Source organism: Pectinophora gossypiella, chromosome 26 (genome assembly GCF_024362695.1).
Source record: "Pectinophora gossypiella chromosome 26, ilPecGoss1.1, whole genome shotgun sequence".
Taxonomy (NCBI): domain Eukaryota; kingdom Metazoa; phylum Arthropoda; class Insecta; order Lepidoptera; family Gelechiidae; genus Pectinophora; species Pectinophora gossypiella.
Window position 1 is genome coordinate 5,626,505 of NC_065429.1, and position 24,942 is coordinate 5,651,446.

Consider the following 24,942-nt stretch of genomic DNA (forward strand, 5'->3'; position numbering starts at 1 on the left):
AGGCTGTTGAATGCACCTTTTTATGTTTATGACCAATTCAAATTCAAAAATATCTTTAAACATTAGGTAACATACGATTTCCGGTGGGGACATACCACAAAAATTACTTTGTGGTCCCCAGTTTGGTTAGAACATTACAGGCTGATCACTTGATTGTCCGAAAGTAAGATGTTCCGTGCTTCGGAAGGCACGTTAAGCCGTTGGTCCCGGTTACTACTTACTGTTGTAAGTAAGTAGTCGTTACATGAGCCATGTCAGGGGCCTTTGGCGGCTCAATAGTAACTCTGACACCAGGATTGATGGGGTTGATACTCCACCTCACAACCCACGCGATAGAAGAAGATCTGGTCAAATTACCTAGTTACTTTTTACTTAACGTGAAAACACGAAATTACTATGGAATTCGTATGAAAAAGCACACTGTGACGTCATAGAAAAATGTGATAAAATGTCGGACTTATTATTACGTTTTCCTTGATTACAATTCATAAAAAAGTTAAATAGAAAAAAGAAAATGATTTTCGTTCATTTTAGATCTGTTTTTATTTAGTAATCAGAATTTCATAATTTATCTTGAAACTAGTACACGACCCAAAGCATATATCACTAATAACAGTTGGTACGTATTTTGGAGTTGTCTGTATTTCTCATTCCCAAATATTATGACACAAATCCGTGTCACAGAACAGAAAAATAGAATAGTAACATGTTGTTCTTTCAAATGAATTATAATCTGTATTTTCTTTTTCTTAAACCAAACCTCAGACCATATAACGAAACTAAACGCCTGTTCAAAGAAGCACGCAAAAATCGATCGACAAAACTTACCGATTTCGAAAAATTAAAGAAGGCATAGTGATCGTTGTAGAATCAATACTTTTAAACTTTTGTTCTTTCAACATGGAAGCCGGTAAGGCAAATAACGTCATAATAACTTCACTTAACACTTAACACAGCACAAAAAAACAAACGATTAGTTTTAATACGTTTTTGTACATCAATCCAAACACGGCTTTGGTAATTTCTCGAACGTTCAAACGTGGAAAACGACATTCAGGATTCGCGGTTCAATGTCGACTGTACTGCAGTGCTCTATAGTAACACCACCCTATTTTTAGGGGTGTATTTGAACGTGGCCGCTCGACACACGGATGGGAAATTAGAAACACATTTTTTTTTAACGGGTCACGATCCGGAGGTCCCGGTTTCGATTCCCGGTAGGGACATATCACAAAAATTACTTTGTGGTCGATAATGAAAATACCCAACACAAGGTGGAGGGCCACCTTTGCTAACTACTACAATTTATAAAAAATACTTTTTATAATTAACTTTAGGCAAGCTTCTTAAAACTAAATTAGAACCAATTTCTTTACCCAATTCTCTATAATTAATTATACTTTATGGACCACAAAGAAGTTACATAGCGCAACTAGGGAATGCAATCCCGACTCGAGATCGCAAATTCGAGATCCCACGGGATTGGAAATATCAATCCCGCGAGATCTCGAAATTTTCGGGTCCTCGTCTGGTTCATAAAAAATGTGAAGTTTTGATGGCTGAAAACGATGAAAACTGCTTGTTTTTGATAGTGAAGTTAATTAAAACAAAATATTTTTTGAAAGAAAACAAAATACCTTTGTTCTTCAATATTACTAACTAAATAATTAAGTTTTCTTTGGATATCAGCATAATCAAAACAAAAAGTGTAACTCAAGGAGATTCGCTCTATCCCGTCAATCTCGAATGGGATCTCGTCATAATTATGCTTCGGGATTGATCCCGAAAAATTACACGGGATCGGAATCTTGCGAGAAAACGTGATAAAATGTCGGACTTATTATTACGTTTTTCTTGGTTAAAATTCATAAATAAGTTTTAAGTAGAAAAAAAAATGTTTTTTGTTAGTTTTAGATCTGTCTTTATTTAGTAATCAGAATTTCATAATTTATCTTGAACCTAGTTCACGACCCAATTCACCCCGTGTAGACTCGCACTGTTAAGTACGCATGCGTGCAAAAGGGGCCATGTTGATGACGTCACGTTGTTTACTCGTTCCTCGACACGTAGGCATTCGATTGTTTTGTGTCCTTCCCAAGTACGCCGACTTGGGATCAATGTCAGAAAATCGAATTTCGTATGTTTACCTAGGTACGGTCACGAGTACTAAATACACTTTGAAACCATGTCGCATTAACTGTTTTGACAAATTAAACCGTGAGTCTTGTCAAATGTCAAAATATCGACGGAGAAGAAGCAAATACTCCTATCTTACAGTTAGGTCTGTGTAAGATAGGAGTATTTGCTTCTTCCCCGTCGATATAATAGTGCGACAGGGTTCTAAAGTAGGTACATGATTGGTTTTAATGACTTATGTATGTGACAAGTAATAGTAATTAAATACATTAGTCAGTAATTTACCTAATTTTCAATTATAAAATTTACGTCCTTGGAATGTTGGAGATACAAATTTAATGGTAACACAGTGGTAACACTTACGTCATCAAAGGATTGAGCATACCAGTAGGCTCTACACGGTAATCACGCCGCGCGCGGCGCGTATTATATCGAGGCCTTCGACCAATAGCCGTTTGACGTCCATCTACGTAGATAGCAGTCGTATCGTTTATTGGTCGAGGCGCTCAATAAAATTCGTGGAATAAAATTCCGCGGCGCGGTTGTCATGCAGACCCTGCTGGCGTGGCTACGTAGCTACATTATAATTAAAAAACGCATGAAAAGGTAAAAATGAGTAATAATTTATTAAGTATAATGTATAAATACTTGACCCTATAAACTATACAGGATGTTAGTGACATCGTAACGAATACTCAGAGGGATGATTCAGACCATGATCTTGAGTTAATATCAATTGGAATTTTCCGTCGCAAAATTAATGTTATTTTTTTAGTTTTTTTAAATTATTTTCAATTCTATACTTTTGCGATGGAAAATTCCACTTGATATTAACTCAGAATAATCAGCTGAATCATCCCTCTCAGTATTCGTTACGATGTCACTTACACCCCATACAAGTACATACAGTAGCCATACAAAGTAGGTATGGGTGTTAATGACACTGTAACGAATACTGAAGGGGATGATTCAGACCATGATTCTGAGTCGATATCAAGTGGAATTTCCTGTCGGAGAAGTCATGAAAATTTTAGAGCTTATTTAAATTATTTTCCGTTCCATACTTTTGCGACGGAAAATTCAACTTGATATCAACTCAGAATCATGGCCTGAATCATCCCTGAAAGTTTTCGTTACGATGTCACTAACACCCTGTATAATAACTAATTATAGGTACTTTTGGGTAGGCCCGCTACAAGGTGGACCGACGATCTGATGAAGGCCGCAGGAAGCCGCTGGATGCGGGCGGCGCAGGCCCGATCGTCGTGGAGATCCTTGGGGGAGGCCTAGTAATGTGAGAGAGAGACGGGTGATGTATGTCGAAGCAAGAAAGAGTCGCGTGCTTACGGTGGTAAGCCCACTGTACTATCTGTTTTCTTTGTATGTTCCTTGTGTCTCTTTTATTGTGTACAAATAAATAAATAATAATTAAACTTTCGAGATATGAAGCAGCTTCTTGCCATGAAGCGAAGTTGGTTTTGTTTATTGAATATTTCGATATAATAACACCATCCAACTAACTTAATGCGAATTAACCACAAAACACCACTTCGTATTAATTATTTAGATTACTCAATGAAGAAAGCAACCGTTCCGTTCCCGTTCCCGCCAAAAAGTCCTCTATATGGCGATGGCTCACTCCAGGGTTCTTCTGTCAATGTCATTCAAACGCCGCAAGACCCTTGCCGATATTATACATTTAATTTCGACGAGTACATAGGTACTAGAACAGTCATTGTAACCTTTTTCAAAAGATCTCCATCTACGTTCATTAGATCTATTGTTTCAGGTTTAAAAAATACTAAATTCGCATCTTTTGTCGCCTCTGAACACTTTGCTGGTTTTACACTTTCTATATTTGGTTTTGGTAGTAAGTTTACATTGTTTGAAGGTACGTGAGATATTGTGTTTATGGTTAAAGAATTAGACGGTGCTTTCATAGTTTTCATATTTGCAGGTTCTCTTAAAGAATTGATCGATGTAGATGCGACATTTACAGGATATTTGTTACAACAAATTCTATCCACTTTTAATGCAGGTTTGGTGTTACCATTATTGATAAACTGTACAACAAGATCTTTACTTTCTTTACGGTCAACTTCATTTAAGTTACCAAATACTTGATTGCAGTTTTCTTTTGCATTTTCAGCTTTTACTTGATTACCACTAGTAATAAAATGTACAACAACGTTTTTGTTTCTTTTTCTATCGTCTGAATTTAAGTTGCCAGCTACAAAATTTAAATTTTCAGGTATTTTGTTCAAATTAGTTATTGCATTGTTTTCTATTAAAACCTCTTTGGGTTTAGCTACGTATTTAATTTTAGGTTTGAAAATTGGAATGTAATTTGGTAGCGTGTCTATTGAAGCACTTTTTGGGTAAGGTGAAGTATTGTCACCTTCTGCAGTGTCAATTTTTCCACTTCTATCAATGTCTTCAGTAATCCCATTCCAATCTTCATTCGTTCCATTATTTTCTAGTTCTACAGCTTGTAGTTCAACAACATTATCTTCACATCCCGTTTTGTTCTCGTTTTTAACTATTTCTAGAAGTTGTGAGTATGGTATTGTTCTGGGTCTTGATGCTAGATCTTGTATCGCTGGCTTCAGGTCTTCCCAGGTAGGTACAGATGGGCATTTAGGTCTAGAGGTGATGAGTGATGGCCAGGTCGCTATTGAAACTGTTGGTGGAGGTTTAGCGGCAAAACACTGGAAAAATAAATTGTTACTTTTGTAAATATAAAAAATTACATAACATAGCATCAGCCTGTACCCCCGAAGAGGTAGACAGAGGTGTATAGTATACAGGGTGTTAGTGACATCGTAACATATACTGAGGGGGATGATTCAGAGTTAATATCAAGTGGAATTTTCTTTTACAAAATTCATGATTTTTTTGTCTTTCTTTTAATTATTTTCAATTCTAAACTTATGTGATGGAAAATTCTTCTTGATATTAACTCAGAATAATGAGCTAAGTCACTTAAGATTGCGCCCACATATAACTCTTACCGGGTGGCCGTAAACAATATTTTTAAAAGATTTAAATTGGTAGATTCTGTGGTCGTAAATTAATTGAAAATTTTTGTATTTTAAGGGAATGAGGGGTGCCTCTATGAGGACACGCAACACCTAAATATTTTGCTAGGGCCGCCATTGTAGTCAAGAAATATTTTTGAAAAAAATAACTTACTGTTTTGAGTACAACGAAGATGATAATCCATAATTTAGTGTTCCGTAACATGATATTGGTTATTTTGCAATTAATTTTGAAATGTCACTGGTATGCCCTAAACATTTAGTACGTGGTTAGTTGTTTCACTCTTTCACAAGACGAAATTATCACTAAATCAGTTTGTAAATGATCACATATTTAAGTATGCGTGATATTTCATAATCAGAGTTGCGATAGATCGTAGATAAACATTTATAGTTATCTATGTATTATGTTTGTTATCTGATCAATCATCCAATGTGACTATAGTTGTGAATATTTTAAAAATAATAATAATACACATTTAGATTAAATTGTCTTAAGAGGCCTCTACGTGTTGGCTTCGGCCCCACGCTTGCCTTCCAAAAGTCCGGGACTCCATAGGCCCGAGATATGGAAACGACATACAAATAATAATAATTAATGTGTTTATTATCGGCCCAATTGTTAGTAATACAAAAAAAAAATCACTTAAATACCTACTAAGGTTAGTAAAACTTAACGAAAAACAATATAATTCATAGACAAACACAAAAACATTTTAATGGGAAGCAAAAAGAAAGTAAGTAGTCGTTATATGAATGTCAGGGGTATTTGGCGGCTCAATAGTAACCCTGATATCAGGGTTCATGAGGTTGGTACTCTACCTCACAACCCACACGACACGAAACATCACCAGACCGCTATAGGCACGTCTGGTAAATCGTTGGAGAAGCTTGCCAATCAGAGATGCCAATCTGGCGATCTGCCCTCAAATGGGGATCAGAAAACTTTGAACGTGCCCGTATTTTCTATATTTAGATACCTAACCTGAAAATTTGACAGATCCGGTTCTTTACAGAAGCGACTGCCTGTCTGACCTTCCAACCCGCGAAGGGAAAACCAGCCCACAGGTTAGGTTAGGTTAAGAATCAATGGGCTGTGGTCGGGGGACCGAAGTCCACAAGTTAGGTCCCGTACTGTAGGGCTCCCCAAGTGTTCCGGGGAGCCCTCGGCGGAGGGGGTGGCGCTCGACGCGCTCCCATGGGCGCTGGGCCCAAAGGGCATCCGCAGGCGGGGACGCGGTTGTGTGCAATTGCGTTCCCGTATCCCCGCCACACGGCGGCAAGGAAAAACAGCGTTGGGTTTTAGTGGGTATACCGGGTGGCGACACCCAATGTGGGACCACAACGTAAAAAAATATATAAAAAAAGGTTAAGATTCAATGAAGGGTTTCACTTCTCACTTGCCAGGGAGAGGTAATCAGAAAAGTACTATAGGTAAATCTACTTTTTAAGAAACATATTTTTTTATTTGATCGAATTATTTATTTGCGACAATCAAGATGTTTCTGATTATAAATGATGTACTACAAATGAATAAATCATCAAAATCGGACCTGCTCCTGGCAAATTAGAAGTTAGTTAGGAAGGTCTGGCTTTATTGAGTCCACTAAGATATCTATTTCACTTATCAAATCGTGTTACATCAATTTTCAACGAAATTATGTTTCCGACACAACTATATTTCTGAAATAAAGTTTCGATAAGCATCGTTGCTATGTATTTACAAAATTATTGTGTAATTTTCCATTATATATAGAGCGATTTTTTAATTCTAATACATTAGAACACTCGATTCTGAAGTTTAAAAAAACCCCAAAAAAATGAAGTTGTTCATCTGCGCAATTTTAGTGGCTCAAGCTGTCATTTACCAGGTAAGGATATCTTTGTGTCACAATAACTTACTATCGATCCTGGACACATCACTTTGGCTTTTTCCATATATCATATCCGCCGATGCAACCGCTGAGGTCTTCACCAGTATTTCTAGGCAAGGGTTCTACGTTATACCCCGTTGCTTATATGGATATACATACATACCTAGCTATTTCCCACCGGGATCTTTAAATTTCAATTTTTAAATTTTTCCTCACCTCACGGTTGTCTGGAAGAAATCGCTTTAAGCGATAAGGCCGCCATTTGCCGTGTACCTTGTTAAGAATCTTCTGTAATTGTTTATTTTTATTTTGGTGCAGTAAAGTATATTTGTATTTGTAATAACAGCCTCCGTGGTCTAGTGGTTAGAGCGTTAGTCTCACGATCTGGAGGTCCGGGTTCGATTCCCGATGGGGACATTGTCGAAATCACTTTGTGAGACTGTCCTTTATTTGGTAAGGACTTTTCAGGCTTGAATCACCTAATTGTCCAAAAAAGAAAGATGATTCCGTGCTTCGGAGGGCACGTTAAGCCGTTGGTCCCGGCTGTTAGCCGTAAAAACATCTCCACCAACCCGCATTGGAGCAGCGTGGTGGAGTATGCTCCATACCCCCTCCGGTTGATTGAGGGGAGGCCTGTGCCCAGCAGTGGGACGTATATAGGCTGTTTATGTTGTGTATTTGTAATGTTTCTTTCTCTTCACAGGCCAACTCACAAGTGATAAGAACCTGTGGGCCCAACATTCTGGCGCCCTCGCTCATCGCTGGGCCCCAGATTCTGGCCCCAACTCTGCTGGCCCCACAACTAATCAAGGCTCCAGCCCCAGTCATCGCTCAGACAGTCGTTCAGCCTAACACTGTGGCTAACAGTCTTGCTGATACACTGTCACTGTTGACAGTCAGCAGTCTCTTGGCTGAGACTTTGCCTGTGCAGGTGCCAGTAATACCTGGCTGCGGATGCGGCTGTGGTTACCCTATCCTCGTTTAAGAGTTTCGAAAATACCTTTTCAACACACTTGCTCGTAAAATATAAACTATTAAATCGCCTCATCATTAGTCCATTAACGTCCCCACTGCTGGGGTACGGGCCTTCCCTATGGATGGATAGGGAGATCGGGCCTTAAACCACCACGCGGGCCCAGTGCGGACTCTTGGTTATTAACGACTGCTAATGCAGCCGGGACCAACAGCTTAACGTGCCTTCCGAAGCACGGAGGAGCTCGAGATGAAAACTTTTTTTTTGTGGTCACCCATCCTATGACCGGCCTTTGCTAAAGTTGCTTAACTTCAACAATCGCAGCCAGAGCGCGTTTACCGCTGCGCCACCGAGCTCCTCAATTACCTATCCGTGCTGTAATCACTGAAGTTCCGTTTTCGAGAATGTTCTCAAAGCCGGAATGTTCCTGTTGTAAAAACTCTTTATAATAATGACACTGGCTTCTTTTTTTCTTTTTTTTCTTTCTTGTCCTCTGATCCTATAAGCCTAAAGGTAATAAAGTCCTTTTTACGTAACTATTCAGCCTTCTTATTTCCCAAAGCAAGGACGGTACGGTCACGAGTACTAATATGACATACACTTTGAAACCATGTCAAATTAACTTGTTTGAAAAAAAAAACCGTAAGTCTCATTAAATGTCAAATATGATAGTGCGACAGGGTTCTAAAGTGGGTACATAATATTGCTCATGACTGTACTTACTGAAAAACCCGAAGGATGTGATATACGATCCCGACGACCCGATTACCTTAGCCATAGAGGCGGCCAATCAACTCGCGACAACAAACACTTCAAGGCGATACTGACTCCGCTGGCGTGGTCGACGATTTCCCTCATTCAGCGCTTATCGCTATCGATCCACTAGGGTCGATTAATTCTTTCAAATATGATCCCCTCAGATGACGCCCTGAGCCGAGGTTCGCGCCCAACTGGGCGCCCTCAGGCCTGTAGTCTCAAATTTTAGCCCTCAGACCTGTTGTCTTAAATTTTATACCGGGCGAGAGCCCTCAGCGCTCCCCATTTGTCCGGCCAAGTAGTTAATGCCATTTGTCAAAGTGGGAACATTCCTGTCAACAGCACATCACTGGCTGAAATGTAACATGAATACCTATTAAGTACAATTTCTTTTTAAATTTCCACCAAATTTTTGTAAAGAAAAATGTAAATTAAGTGCGACATTTTGTCACGTTTTTCTATGACGTCACAGGTTGCTTTTTCATAAAAATTCATTGTAATTTTGTGTTTTGACGTTTAGTAAAAAGTTACCGATCTGATCTCCAAATTGGAGATGACGCACGCCGGTTCAGAGTATCAATATACGATCTACTCTGAACCGGTGTGCGTGTATGAAGCGATTGATGAATGTGGAGGAAGCAAGAGAAGTGTGTCAGGATCGAAGCAAATGGAATTCTATAGTCTCTGCTTACCCCGGTGGGAAATAGGCGTGAGTTTATGTATGTATGTATGTTACTGATCTGACTATATACTTATATTTTTACCAATGCTACTGTTGGTCGTCATAATCTTTTACAATTTGGCTCCTTCTATCGTGTAAGTTGTGAGATGGAGTACCAACCTCATCAACCCTGTTGTCAGGGTTATTATTGAGCCGCCTAAGGCCCCTGACGTGACTCATGCAAGTAACTTACATCAGTTCAGTAATAACCGGGATCCAAAGATCAACGTACCTTCTAAAGCACGGATCATCTTAGTTTCGGACATTCAGGCGATCAGCCTGCAATGTCCTGACCAAACTAGGGATCACAAAGTGATTTTTGTGATTTGTCCCTACCGGGAATCGAACCCGGGACCTCCAGATCGTGAGCACAACTTAAAATTGGAATGTGTCTGGCTGGAATTAGTACCATTGTGTAGATTTTATTTTAGAATATGAACACGTGTAATTTTCAATTGTGATTTATTTTGCAATAATTGTCAGGAATCAATAAACATTATGGAACTTGTATATTGGCTATTATTCATCGTATTTATTTTCCCTTCTCTGACAACAACTTTGTGGCACCCTGAGTCTCTATCGTGTGTGTTGTGAGGTGGAGTACCAACCTCATCAACCCTGGTGTCAGGGTTACTATTGAGCCGCCAAAGGCCCCTGACACGGCTCTTGTAACGACTACTTACTTAAGTACATCAGTAAGTAGTAACCGGGACCAACGGCTTAACGTGCCTTCCGAAGCACGGATCATCTTACTTTCGGACAATTTGGTGATCAGCAGCCTGTAATGTCCTAATCAAACTAGGGACCACAAAGTGAATTTTGTGATATGTCCCCACCGGGATTCGAACCAAGGACCTCCGGGTCGTGAGCCCAACGCTCAACCACTGGACCACGGAGGTCGTCGGTACCCGGAGTAAAGAATAGCTAATCCGGAACCGACCATGTACCATGCCACCAAAGAATAGAATATAATAGAAGTAGTTTAAATATTATAAAAGGGTGCCACACATAAAAAAGACAATAACATCATATCGTCACTGGAAAGGCAAAATTACGTAAGCGCCAAAATAGGTATTTTGGGTTTTTTATATATTCGGAATCAGCGTTTCATTCTGCGTCGATTTGTCTGGGTAGCATTGCGATACGAGCACTTTTTTGGCGCTTACGTAAATTTAAAAATAGTTGAATTTTTTCAATTTCAGCTTCTTAAACGACAAGATTTTGGTGTTTTTTTCGTGACTGGTGTATAAGTAATATTGTGTTCCTATATAATAACTACATATTAACTTTAAGTAAATTTGGCATTCTATAGTTTGAAAAGTATCATTTTATTAGTAATTTTGGACTACTGAAAATAAAAAATAGACTATGTATAAGTCATTTTTATTTACAGCTTTTAAAATAAGTAAGGCGTATAAGAAAAAAATGTCTTAGCATGTTTATGCAGTGAATGGCGTATAAGTAATTTTGACTTACAGTATTTAGAATAAGTAAGGCGTGTACGTAAATTTGCCTTCGCATTTTTATGCTGTTATTAAGCAAGTTTGTGGGCTAGCAGTAAGTTTCCCAGGAAGTTATTTTTTAACAATAGGTCTAAAAGTAAAACTATTTTAGAATTGATTTTATAATTTATTAGCGACCCGCCCGGCTTCGCTCGGATGCAATGCTGAGGAAAAATGAAATTATTTACGACATCACATTAAAATCCTCAAAAATAACAGTATTTCTACACTATTTATTGGATGTTATTATACATACCTATAAACTTTCCTCTTGAATCACTCTATCTACTAAAGAAAATTGCATCAAAATCCGTTGCGCAATTTTAAAGATTTAAGCGTACATAGGGATATAGGGACAGAAAAAGCGACTTTGTTATACTTTTTAAGTTCTGTCGTTTGCATATTTAGCCTATTTTGAATCGAGAACTCAAAATTCAAATTTGTTGGAATTTCGAATATCAAAACAATTGAAAGCATTAGGATTAATGCAATTGTTTAGTCACAGCGTTGGTTTGAATCTGTCAGGTCACGTCCGAAAATGAATCTTACAAAGAAAAAAAATCTATAACTTTCGAAGAGGCCTACCGCGACTTCAGTGTTTCAAACAGTTAAAATCTCTATTCCACGATGAAGTGCCATGTCTGCGAACCATCGAACGCTGGTATTTAGAATTCGAGCGTGGACATCCGCCTTCACTGAAGATAATATCGTTGCTGTGAGACAACTAATCCTCAAAAATCGTCATGTGACATACCGAGAATAGAGGCGTTATTAGGCATTTCAGGGACAACCATTTAAACGATATTGCATGAGGCACTTGGTGTGAGAAAACTAGTTTGCCGTTGCATCCCGCATTTTCTGACGATCATAAGGTAGCCCGCGTCAGATGGTGTAAGGAAACTCTTCAGAGGTTCAACCGAGGAGAGTCAAATCACGTGTACGACATCATCAGTGGTGACGAATCTTGGATTTATGCTATTATCCTGATTCCAAACAACAATCCACAGTTTGGGTCTTCCAAAACGAGTCAAAGCCGACTAAAGTTGTTCGCTCTCGAAGCACTTCAAAGAAGATGGTGGCTACCTTCGTGGAGAAAATCGGTCATGTTGAGACAATTGCACTTGAAGATCGTAGGACGGTTAATGCGGATTGGTATACCACAATTTGTTTACCACAAGTCATCGCCGTACTTCGAAAATCTAACCCAAAGCGACGCATGATGATGCGCAGGGGTGCAGGATGCTGCACCATGACAACGCAAGCTCACACACCGCTCGTCAAACGATTATTTGAAGCAGGAAAACGTAGAAATTCTTGACCATCCTCCATACAGTCCTGACCTAAGCTCCAATGATTTCTTTACATTTCCTAAAATTAAAAAAGAAACTCTTCGCGGTCAAAGGTTCCAGTGCGGTGAAGAAGCGGCCAACGCTTTCAAGTCAGCCATTTTGAACACTTCTACTTTGGAGTGGAATAAATGTTAAATAATACCTGGTTCGAGCGAATGGAAAAGTGTATTAAACTTCGTGGTAAATACTCTGAAAAACAATAAGGGGAATTATTGAGGAATTAGAAATTATTGAGGAATTAAAAAGACTTGACCCTTCCAGAGACTTGACTCGACTTAGAGCCACGTATGCTTGTCCTAATTCAAACAATTTTGAGCCCAAATATACTACTGCATGGTCAACTGTGCTGCCCTGCATATGTTATGTTATGTTAGTGGGCTCTGTTTTCCGCATTTAGACTCTAAGGTGGCCCATTATGCGTGTAATTGTTGACTACGTGAGCCAACCTATCTCCTTCCAGAAGCTCAGAAGCCTCCTGGGGATTTCACAGGCTTCGCGGAGCGACCCCATTCCTTTGAGGATTTTTACCCGTTGCGCTGACACTCCCGTGCATTCCAGAATTACATGGGGGGCAGTTTCTTCTGCGTCCAGACAGCCTCTGCAAAGTGGGCTGTCCGTTATCCCTAAGTTAAATAGGTGCTTATTGAGTGGGCAGTGACCCGTTATACTGCCCACTACTATTCGGAGGTCATTGCGGTTTAAGCGAAGCAGTCGGCGAGTGAATTGGATATCATAGACATGATATCCTTCGACTGTCTGCATGTGGGCAGCTGTGCCCATCTGTCGTTGTGTAGTTGCTGGGTATGGTCCCTTACCCACGAGCGTAACTGACTGAAAGGTATCGGCAGGATTGGTTCGGGTCCATATACCTTGGTGTCTGATCCTCTCCTTGCCAGTTCGTCGGCGGCATCATTACCCAGCGATCCACTGTGCTGCACTGCATATTATGGACGGTGGATGCCAATGACAAAATTAAGGGCAACATCCTTCTTTCAGTCATTTTGTAATATCGTCCATCTTGGATTTGAAATTTTGACATAATGACAGTATTCTACTAGTGTAGTCCTATCATTTGATACCCATATTGAGGGGGTTGTGGAAAAATATGTACCTAGTCCGCTATTTTGGAACGGCGGCCATTTTGGATTTTAAATTTTGACATAATCACAGTATTCTACTTGTGTAGCTATTTCATTTGATACCCATATTGAGGGGGTTTGGAAAAATATGTAATCCCCCATTATGTACCGGCTGCCATCTTAGATTTATAATGTTATTGATTTTATTATATTGTATTGACATCGGAATTAAAGGTGCGTACCAAATTTCAGATCAATCTGACAACAGGAAGGTACTTAAATTGCAATATCTAATTTTGATACAAATATACCGTACGGGTTTAGCTAAATAAAACCGTTTAACCCTTTCACGAACAGAGACCATGGGTCATTGGTGGTTCATAATAGGTAGTATGACACCTTGGAATCGGAACGTCCGTATACGTTCTGTCTTTGAAAGTGTTAAAAAGAAACTTTTACAAACAGATAACGGGTTGTACGCTATTATTTATATTTTATGAAACTTTATTTCTGGCACTTCAGTATTTTAATAGCTATTTTTATAAATCAATTGAAGTAATAAGTAATTTAAGGAGGTATTAAGAATAATTATTTGTCTCTTACGTCTTTTTACCCATGTAAGATATTACAAAAACTTACTTTAAAGAATCTTTGGTGAACTGACATAATCAATCGATCACTTTTTAGGCAATTTTCACATAATGAAAGCAGATGTGTAAAAGTCGTTACAGTAACTTTTACTCCGCTAACATTAGAGTATTATTATATTTAAAGAAATATTGTCGTTCTCGTATGCATTGTCGTAGGAGCTGTAAGTAATTTTGCTTCCAAATAATATTTTAACCAGATGGCGGTTAAGTAAATTTGCTTTACTGTAAACTGAAGTCATTTTTACGTAAGCGCCACTATATCCTAAAATAGCAATCCAACTGTTATGATATGTATTGCTGGACATAGAAAATTAAAAAACAATGTAACCTTACATTGACATCATCTAAATTGGATAATTGGGTAAAAAGTTATGATAAAAAAACGAAAAAATGAAACTTTAAACGGCTTTTTCTCGAAATGGCCTTTTGGCGCTTACGTAATTTTGCCTTTCCAGTGACGATATCAAATTTCCACTAAACAATTACTTACAAAAAAAAATCAAGACGGATGTTTGCCGAAATGACCATAAGGTGGTAGTGGACGTCCTGAGATGAATCATTTTACATCCGGACAATCAGGAAGATAAAAAGTCCACATAGAAGCAATTCATTTACAAAGCAATTTTGCTATTTGACGCAATTAAGACAGTAGTTAAACAAAAACTTTACAAAAAAGGTTATTATAAAGTTAGTGATTATTTAGGAGATATGAATGCATGGGATTAACTGTCTGAGAACTGATATTAGGCAGCTGAATTACGCAATTGTATAAAAATATTTTATGTTTATTTTTTTTAAAAGAACGTCTAGGGCCCTGTGCCGAGGTTTTTCTTGCAACTTCTTTTCCCCGGCTATACAGGTTGTGAGAAGCTACGTAGTTTTAGGCGGATGAGACGTTCGTTATGTAAAAATTGAAGATTCAAAGTGTAACTATGTTACCAACTGAATAAAGATATTTTTGAATTAGGATTTGAATAAAGTATTAACCCCTTCATCAATAAAGATTTAACGCCATCTGTCGTGTTTTTTTTGGGTTTGGGGAACACCGATTGGAAAGTCTCTCATTACCACAGATATTTAATATTAAATTAAAGTTTATTAATATTATATTTAGTATTAAATGTCTGTGGAAATTACGTATAACTACGAAAAACTTAGTATATAGTAAATAATAATATTATCTACGTTTTTTTTTGTTATCGTTTGTTTCGTACAATCAGGTGATTCGAGCCTGAAAGTCCTTACCAAACAAAGGACAGTCTCACAAAGACGAATAAAACCACAAAATGTTCAATAGAAACTAGTTTATTAATATTAAGTATTTCTATTTGGCGCAATATTGCTGTGGGATGTTATTCGGGGATCCACAGCCGGTGTTGACAACAGCCGACCCGGCGGATGGCACCACACCATCGACCGCCACCATGCCGTAAACTGGGAAACAACCACTCACTTTGATCGTGCCACCAATAGGCAAATCCCCAGTTAGAGACACATCGCCAAACTGCAGGTTTGGCACCGTAGCCTGGATACTAGGGCCTGGCAAGCCAGCCTGATTGGCCACGCTGTTAGTTAATGGCGTAAATGTTGCGCTGGTAACGGTTAGTGGCGTTTGGCCTAGGCAGCCGCTTGGCAGGTTTGCCAGCGATAGAGTCTGCGCGTTTGCGTTGCATGGCAGTTGTTGGCCAAACGCGTTCTGGAAGAAAAAAACTTCTTATATCGTGTGGGTTGTGAAGTAGATTATCTACGACATAGCGAAATGTTGTAGATTCAAAAATTTTAAATAAGAGATGCTCTGTAACATAATGCACACCAATGCAGCTGACAGTATTGATAATTAGTTTATTAGCTTACGATGCTTACTAAAATAATACCTTGTAAGTTGAAACTTTTTAGTCTTTAAGAGTTCAGAAATCAGAAATCAGTAACCAAACCACCTGCAATATCCTAACGAAACCAGAGATCACAAAGTGATTTTTGTGATATATCCCCACCGGGATTCGAACCTCGGACCGTCGGATCGTGTACCTAAAGCTCAACCACTGGACAGCAGAGGTTGTTCTCGGCATGATAAGCAACTTAAAGAGTATCGATAAAAAGATAACTTACATGGATTAGAAAAGCTTGAAGACACATAAAAATGATTCCAAAAGACGCCATTTTGATTTAAACGCTTATTCAAATGTCAGGTGCAAAAAGAAAGGTTTCCTTTTATACCGATTAGATTCCATTTTGTGTTACACGTAATATTTTTTTCGTAACTAAAATTTCATGTAATTTAATGTAATATTTTTTTGATAATTATTTTCCTTGTTACATTACATAAGAGCTCTAATGTGAAATTTTGATAAAACATTCCATGAAATTACACATTCATATAATATATATTTAAATTCACGCTCACAATCTCTGATGGGGTAGAAGCTCTGTAACACAATTCACATCTATGTAGCAGACAGCATTGATAAGTAAACTATTAGCTTATTATGATGCTTACTAAAATAATACCTTGTAAGTTGTCATTTTTTAGTCTTTACAAGTTCTTCTATCGTGTGGGTTATGAAGTGGATTACTAGCCTCATCAACCCTGATGACAGGGTTACTATTGAGCCGCCAAAGGCCACTGACATGGCTCATGTAACGACTACGTATATACATCAGTAAGTAGTAACCGGGACCAACGGCTTAACATAACATAACATAACATAACATAACAAATACTTTATTGCACAAACAGGAAAAAACAAAATACAAAAAGAGAAATAGAATTAGTACAATAGGCGGCCTTATTGCTAAGTAGCAATCTCTTCCAGGCAACCTTTAAGTATAGGAGATATTGAATATTAGGTAATATAGCGGGAACGTGCCTTCCGAAGCACGGATTGTCTTACTTTCGGACAATCAGGTGATCAAGCTGCAATGTCCTAAACTAGGGATCACAAAGTGATTTTTGTGATATGTCTCCACCGGGATTCGAACCCAGGACCTCCGGATCGTGAGCCCAACGCTCAAACACTGGACCACGGAGGCCGTTATTATGTGTGATGAACCGTATTCGTCATTATTCATTTTAGGACTTTTTATCAGTTGTCTGCCCACCTTGTTAGGAATCACGCATAAGTTCAATACAATACAATTTTATAATTTCACGTTATCTGATTTTCTACGTGGTATATGTTTGATCATAATGCAGGTATAACTATTACATCATGTAAATTGTTTATCACAAATTACTAAATATAATTTTGCAATTTAACAAAAGCACTTATGTATAAAGAGAGAAATTGTTGTCGATTAAATCATTCGATAGTCAACACTTGTTTAAAGACAACAAAAAATATAAAATAAGCAACATTTTTTAAAGCAATCTACTAAAATGTCTTTCAAAAAAGTCGTCTTCTGCGCTTCAGTTCTTGTTATTCAGGTAAATAATGTAAACTAGTTTTTCCCTGCGACTTCGTTCGTTACGGGGTTCTTCTCAGCTAAGACTTAACGTGCCCTCGGAAGTACGGAGCTGGTAGTCTTCACTGCCGTAAGCCTCGAGGATAGCGCTAAAGTTGCTTTAAGAAAACCAAAGATGCCTTTATTCGATCAAATGGATTTAAACTATTTTTTTTCATTTCCAGACCATAACAGCTCAATGCATCAACAACCAAGCTTCCGCAAACGGCCTCATAGCGAATAACATTGGCTTAGGCTACGGCGCCAACCAAAACTTGGGCTACTCCGCCAATCAAAACTTAGGCTATGCCGCCAACCAAGCCACAAGTAATGGCGGCGCGTTTGTCGTCACCAGCCAATCACCAATCGCACCTACAGGCTTGTCCGTGTTGGCTGAGAACTTGGCCATAGAAGGTGTCTTGGCTGTCGATGGCCAATTACCCCTACTTGGAACTGTTGCTGTGGAAGGCGCAATACCGACTGGCGGCCAAGCCGGGACGAGCTATTCCTGCGGGAATGGCAATGTTGGCATCACTAACGAGATTGGCGGATCTGTCCTTGGCAATAATTTAGGCGCAGGCTCGCCCAATATTGGCGCCAATGTTGGCCCGAAGATAGGCTCAGGGATCGGTTTGGGCGCAGGACTTGGCGGCTGCGGAAGAATTTTGTAAATTGTTCTTTAATACTTTGTTGCTAAATATATAAGGTTTTTATTTATAATATTTGTTTTTAATTACCCTGACACAATATTATATGTTATGCAGACGAACTTAGCCCAGGTCAGTTCGTGCTACCCCAGTTCGTAGAACGCTTCTCGCTGCCGGCCATGGTTAGGGCCATGATCGACAGCGAGCAGGCCTGGAGAGCGGTCGCCACCTTCGCGGACATAGTCATGTCTGCGAAGGAAGTGGTGGAGAGGGAACGGGAAGACTCTGTCGACTCGCTCCCGATTCGCCGCAGGCGACCGGGAAGGCGGCGACAGGCGCACTTGGTCGCGATCGACCGAGCGCCGCCTTGACGGGGACCTGTTGACGGTGGTCGGGGGACCGCCGTCCACAACATAGGTCCTGTGCCGTAGGGCTCCCAAGTGTTCCGGGCAGCCCTCGGCGGAGGGGGAGGCGCTTGACGCACTCCCATGGGCGCTGGGCCCGCAAGGGCATCCGCCGGCGGGGTCGCGGTTGTGTGCGTTCCCGTATCCCCGCCACACGGCGACAAGGAGGAACACCGTTGTGTTTTAGTGGGTATACCGGGTGGCAACACCCGAGGAGTCCCACATAACGTAATGCATTCACCAAATAAAAAAAAAAGTTCGTAGAACGCTTGCCTCTCACTTTGAAGTCGCAGTTTCGAATCCAGCACAGGTCCAACCAAGTTTTTATCGAATTTGTTTTCGAATTCAAGTTTGGATCATAAATGATTATCACGTGCTCAGTGGTGAAGGAAAACATAGTGAGGAAACCCATATTCCCGAGAAATTAATTTTCGGAGGTATGTGACCTAACCTGTATTGGGCTGGCTTTCCCTTCGCGGGTTGGAAAGTCAGACAGGCAGTCGTTTCTGTAAAAGACTGGACCAATCAAATCGTCAGGAAAAATGGAATAATGCTAGGGAGAAAGAAAATTACAGGTTTACTAATTACATCATTCCGCCTAGCATTAGCATATCGACTAATAAAAGTAATAAAAATGTTAAATAGGCCGCCTATTGTGCTTATGTTTTATTCGTATGTTTATGTCCTTTGTATTTATATGTTGTTGTGCAATAAAGTATTATTGATTGATTGATTGATTAAATGTAAACTTTCAATCAATCAATATAAATAAATAAATAAATAAATTGATTGATTAAATGTAAACTTTTTAAAAGAATAATTCAAAAATAGAACATCATCATCATCATCAGCCGTATGACGCCCACTGCTGGGCATAGGCCTCCCCCAAGGATCTCCACGACGATCGGTCCTGCGCTGCCCGCATCCAGCGGCTTCCCGCGACCTTCACCAGATCGTCGGTCCACCTTGCAGCGGGCCTACCCACTGAGCGTCGTCCGACACGTGAAAAATAGAACATATGACGTTGAAACTAATGGATTACTTGTAACTCTGCCCAGTCTATTAGGGATTCCAGGCGTGATTGTGGGTATGTTAATGCTCTTAGCGCCATCTATCAATTTGTAAGAGAAGTTTTGAAATAAATGTATTACCATAATGTTACAGATAACAGTCGATTATTCAATCATACAATGCTCTATCTGTATGCTCTAATTCCTTGAAATCACGTAAGATGTCTCTGTCAGTATAAATCATTGTTCTCCATGGTCCAGTGATTCAGCGTTGGGCTCTCGATCCGGAGGTCCCGGTTCGAAACCCGGTTAGGATATATAGGGTGTCAGTGACGTAACGAAGGGGATGGGTCAGACCATGATTCCGAGTTGATATCAAGTGGAATTTTCCGTCGCATGGAACAGAAAATAAGTTAAAGAACACAAAAATTTTCATAAATTTTCCGACAGGAAATTCCACTTGATATCAACTCAGAATCATGGTCTGAACCATCCCAACTAGGTACATTATTTGAAAATGTGATACTGGCAGTTAAGTTCTTTTGTTTTACTTTTGATTACTTCTTTTTGAAACAACGTTTATGCGCCTTTTTCGGTCGGTTGTCGGTTGTCGTGATATGCTATGAGGTGTTGAATAGCTTTTTAAAAATATAATAATATTCAATACAATTGCCGAGCACCTTACCACAGCAGCACCTAAGTATCTTAAGACTTCTTCTATGTATTAAAATATTTAAAATAGAGTAAATCATTGCTTTTGATTTAATCAATTTGAAATTTTAGAATTTTTTACTTGTCAATTCTTTTGTGTGAACTCCTCTGCTGGACTGGGAGTAAAGAAAAAACATAGAATGCGTTCAGCTGCCTGTCTTCCCGTGCATGTCGTAAAAGGCGACAAAGCGACAGCGTCCTGTCGAACATGATGGATCATCCTGTAAGAGCGATAGGCTGATCCCCTATCATCATACGGTTTATCATTATCCACTTTAGGACTATGTATCAAAAGTGGCTGCAAATAGTTTCTTGATTATTTGTGGTTCTGCCCACCCCTTCGGGGAATACGACCGTGAGTTTAAGTATGTATGTATGCATTCTTTTGTGATGTATGTGCTTAAGTAGGTACTAGTTACGTGGGTTTAATTTTATGATATTCTTGTTATACTTTGTTTCAAGTTTACGCGGTTATTATCATAATTAAAACACATAATAACGGGTTCTTACCGCGTTTAAAGTAGGGTCGGGAGTATCATATCCTTACTTTAAACGCGGTAAGAACCCGTTATTATGTGTTTTAATTATGATAATAACCGCGTAAACTTGAAACAAAGTATAACAAGAATATCATAAAATTAAACCCACGTAACTAGTACCTACTTAAGCACATACATCACAAAAGAATGCATACATACATACTTAAACTCACGGTCGTATTCCCCGAAGGGGTGGGCAGAACCACAAATAATCAAGAAACTATTTGCAGCCACTTTTGATTATTCTTGTTATGATGTGTTTTAATTATTCTTGTTATATCACGCACGGAGCAATGAATATAAATAAAAGTATGTATGATATTTTACCAATTATCAAATTTATTTATAAAGATTCTAAGACAACTGTTATTTTAGTAGATGGAGCTACAGCCGCATGATCCACCCAATCTGAGGCCACCAGCGTTGGCCAAGCCAATATTGCCGTAACCAGCACCAGCAGAGTTGGAGGCGCTGATACCAGCAGCGGAGAGACTCTGGCTTGAGATGCCGACGTTGCTGTCACCGCAGCTGTAAGAGGTGCCCGCTGAGCCACAGGTCGGCAGTTGTGCGTCTAGAGCCACAGCCGCGAGGACTGGCAGCTGGCCGTTGATGGCGAGAGCACCTTCGATGTTGTTGTTGGACACAACAGAGATGGTGCTGGGAGCGATAGAGGAGCTGGTAGTGACAGGAAGGCCACCGCCGTTAGCAGAAGCGGCGCTGGCTGAGATGATGTTTCCCAAACCAGCGTTGTTAAGTCCTGCACCGCAGCCGCCGTACCCGAGACCAGAGGAGGCGAGCCCGATGGAGGGGCCGGAGTATCCACCACAGCCGCACTGGCTGACAGCGCTCTGTAATCAAAAGCATCATCATCGATTAGCAAAGTTGGTCTTGCTAATCATTATCCTGCTAGCATTATCCTGTTTTTCACAGGATCAGCTTTCCTAACCTGAAGATTTGACAGGTTCGGCAGCAAAATCAAATATTTAAAAGGGAAGATATCTAGCAAATAGTCAAAGGGTATCTGATGATTGTGTTTTGTTATTTTTTATTTATTTTAAAGCGTTGAATATGCCTGTAAATCTGTTTGAACCTCACCTGGACGAAGAGCGCAGAAGCGCAGAGAACAAGGAAGAATTTGGCGGCCATTGCAATGTATTCAGCGACTGTTGACTCGAGAATGATTTCCTAAGTTTCCACTTGTGCTTTTATACTCAACGCCCCATTATCCAATGGACATTTTGCAAATAGAAAATTTAACATAGAAGTTAATTGTGAATCCGTACGTGATCATATTGTATTTTGAAAAATTCTGAATATGTTTCATTAGATCGTCTTATGTAACCATTGATAACGCTTCATTTTGAAATACGTATTAATCAATATTGTTATGTAGGTTAGTAAATAACCATATCTTCACGTTTTGCATAATTATGAAATATCTGGACGAATGACGGAAACGAGCCTGTATAAAATGTCAACAACGAACTGAAAAACTTATTCTGGAATCATCTTTCCGTTGAATACAATCAAACAAACATGTCTACCTTCGCCTTCTTGTTGCTCTGCATCCAGGCTTGCCTGATCCAGGTATATTACTTATAATATATTAATAATTTTGTATTTTGTTATTTGAGTATTATTAATATGCCTTTTCAACCCCGTCGATTCTCGTATCTTTCACATTTAATTAATTAATATAACCGTTCGCCTGGACTTTTTCAAGTTCTATTTAATATTAATCAATAAACAATTATTAACAGATTTTTACATCTATCACAAAAAAGTTATAACCTCTAATAGTATCTTAACTATGAATTTTGTTAACAGAATGTAATGAGCCAGTGTGGTTGTGGCGGTATTGCCGCCGCTCCTGCTGCCATTTCCTACGGCGGCTGCGGCGCGGGTCTGGGCGGTCTGGGCGCGGGATACGGCGCGGGTCTGGGCGCGGGATACGGTGCGGGATATGGTGCTGCTGGCGAAGGAAACGTGGCCGTTGCCGGTAACTTGGACGTGGCTGGTAACACGCTGGTCACGGGCGCGGTGCCAGTGCTCGGCTCTGTGTCTTATGGCGGTTCTATCCCGGCTGCGGGCTCCGTCACCATCTCGGGCTCCTGCGGCTGCGGATGCGGATACTAAGACATAAACATAAACAACTAAGAAGTTTTTAATTTTTAATAAATACTTCAATCTAGCAACATTATGACCTTTTTTATTTTGTTCAATAGTTGTCACTAATCATTTGAGCATAGATCTCCTTTGGCAAACCTAATGTGTATGCAGGACACCAATGTTGCAATAATGCTATTTGTTTTTTTTTTTTAACAAATATATAGAAAATGAATTTCGCCGAGAATCCGTGAATTTCGCTCCATTAATTTGAAACGTTTTAGTCCTAATTAGTTTGTAAAGTAGAAATAAACTTGTTTTCGCTATTAAAAGGGTTAAAAGGCCACATCGAAATGATTCATCTAAAAAAGCAATATTGCTATTTGACATCTCTTCAACTTCTCGTTAGCGATTTTCGCCAGCTATGTTCAACTTCCAAGTAAAAGGGGGCGAACCTATTACTATTTATTGTCTATTACTATTATGAGAAAAATATTTATCTACCGTATTGTAAAGCTTGTCTGTCATCATCACTAATTTAAGAGCCACACTCTTGTCGGTGTAGCATTCTCCATCCTCGTCTATCAAAAGCCAATTCCTTCACTTCCTTATAAGACACGACGTTCGCCTTCTCTTTGATTTGTTCCATGTAAACTCTTCTTGGTCTTCCTCTTCCTCTCTTTTTTCTTTTCTGTGTATAACATAATTATTTATTTATTTAAAAAACTTGCAAGCAGATGGAAATAGGTACTTGGCCAAACAAATGGGGAGAGCTGAGTGCTCTCACCCGGTACAGTATGAGCAATATAGTATACCCACTTTAGGACTCTGTCGCACTAACATATTTGACATTTAGTGAGACTTAAAGTTCAATTTGTCAAAAAGTTACTGGTACCAAAGTGTATACATACATATTAATGCTCGTGACCGTACAAAATTTAAGACAACGGGCATAAGGGTGCCCAGTTGAGCACAAACCTCGGCTCGGTTAGTGGAACGTCTTAAACCTAAATAAAGATTTTATCTATCTATCAACGCGTCGTCTGAGAACAGTCAAACCCGATGCGATAGCGCACTATGTAAATACAGCGTCAAGTATTCAAGTATAGCACAATATTTATAAGGGGAGTTAAAATTGCCACATTGAAACAATTCATGTAAAAAGTAACATAGCAATTTGACTTTTGCGGATATAAAAGTAACTGTACAAAATGACAACAAAATGTCAAATAGCAATATTATGCATTAACTTCTTTCACCCTAAGGTTGCCTGGCAGAAATTGCTATTTAGCAATAAGGCCGCCTATTGTACTTATGTTTTTATTCGTATGTTTATGTCCTTTGTATATGTCGTTGTGCAATAAAGTATTATTGATTGATTGATTGATTGAATATCATAATCTCTGTGTGTAACTTCATTGATTACACATCAAATGTTTCTGTTATAAAAATAAAAATAAAATAAAATAATTTTATTAAAGTTATACATTTGATTAAAAAATTGATCATGACCAGGGGGTTAAAAAGGCCACAACTAAAAAAGCAACATTGCAATTTGCGCCTATAAAATTAAGTGCACAATGCAAACAAATGTCAAATAGCGATATTGCTTTTCTAGATGAATTGCTTCGATGCGGCCTTTTTAACCCCACAGATATAAAAGAAGATTTTATCCCGCTATGTTTCATTATCCTATTTTGCAAGAAGAAGCCTATCTACAGGATGTTAGTGACATCGTACTGAATACTGACAAGGGTGATTCATACCATTGCATGATTCTGAGTTGATATCAAGTGGAATTTCTAATCTGAGAATTGTTGTCTGCCGATGCAAATTATAATAGTCTTCTGTTTGATCATCAAAACTTTTACAACATACATACATACATAAACTCACGCCTATTTCCCACCAGGGTAAGCAGAGACTATAGAATTCCATTTGCCTCGATTCTGACACACTTCTCTTGCTTCCTCCACATTCATCAATCGCTTCATACACGCACGCCG

At 39.2% G+C, this 24,942-nt stretch overlaps 4 protein-coding genes across 5 annotated transcripts in view; 3 read left to right on the forward strand and 1 right to left on the reverse strand.

Annotated features, from left to right (window-relative positions):
* LOC126378465 (glucose-6-phosphatase catalytic subunit 1) overlaps window positions 1–24,942 on the forward strand; it is a 214,899-nt gene that overhangs the window by 185,899 nt on the left and 4,058 nt on the right. Inside the window, exon 8 of one of the 2 annotated variants that reach the window (XR_007568083.1) lies at window positions 8,158–9,602. The exons of the other annotated variant lie outside the window; for it this stretch is intronic. The gene's annotated coding sequence lies outside the window, so the exon portion shown is untranslated. Of the gene's footprint in view, window positions 1–8,157; window positions 9,603–24,942 lie in introns of those variants that run through there. 2 annotated transcript variants of the gene reach the window in all.
* LOC126378307 (chorion class CB protein M5H4-like) lies at window positions 17,455–18,537 on the forward strand. The gene is made up of 3 exons (XM_050026500.1): window positions 17,455–17,502; window positions 17,696–18,149; window positions 18,284–18,537. Exons 1-3 carry the CDS (start codon window positions 17,455–17,457, stop codon window positions 18,535–18,537), a joined length of 756 nt encoding a protein of 251 aa, XP_049882457.1.
* LOC126378309 (chorion class B protein M2410-like) lies at window positions 21,202–22,022 on the reverse strand. Its single transcript, XM_050026501.1, has 2 exons — window positions 21,926–22,022; window positions 21,202–21,678 (listed from the first exon to the last, which is right to left on the reverse strand). The coding sequence occupies exons 1-2, from the start codon at window positions 21,974–21,976 to the stop codon at window positions 21,202–21,204; spliced, it is 528 nt and encodes a 175-aa protein (XP_049882458.1). The 5' UTR covers window positions 21,977–22,022.
* LOC126378310 (chorion class A protein L11-like) lies at window positions 22,367–22,966 on the forward strand. Its single transcript, XM_050026502.1, has 2 exons — window positions 22,367–22,417; window positions 22,658–22,966. The coding sequence occupies exons 1-2, from the start codon at window positions 22,367–22,369 to the stop codon at window positions 22,964–22,966; spliced, it is 360 nt and encodes a 119-aa protein (XP_049882459.1).

Coding starts and splice junctions, on each gene's coding strand:
- LOC126378307 (XM_050026500.1), top strand. CDS start 17,455: ATGTCTTTCAAAAAAGTCGTCTTCTGCGCTTCAGTTCTTGTTATTCAG. Junction 17,503..17,695: donor CTTCAGTTCTTGTTATTCAG/GTAAATAATGTA, acceptor ACTATTTTTTTT/CATTTCCAGACCATAACAGC. Junction 18,150..18,283: donor GAAGATAGGCTCAGGGATCG/GTTTGGGCGCAG, acceptor TATGTTATGCAG/ACGAACTTAGCCCAGGTCAG.
- LOC126378309 (XM_050026501.1), bottom strand. CDS start 21,976: ATGGCCGCCAAATTCTTCCTTGTTCTCTGCGCTTCTGCGCTCTTCGTC. Junction 21,679..21,925: donor CTTCTGCGCTCTTCGTCCAG/GTGAGGTTCAAA, acceptor TTTTGATTACAG/AGCGCTGTCAGCCAGTGCGG.
- LOC126378310 (XM_050026502.1), top strand. CDS start 22,367: ATGTCTACCTTCGCCTTCTTGTTGCTCTGCATCCAGGCTTGCCTGATC. Junction 22,418..22,657: donor TCCAGGCTTGCCTGATCCAG/GTATATTACTTA, acceptor TTTTGTTAACAG/AATGTAATGAGCCAGTGTGG.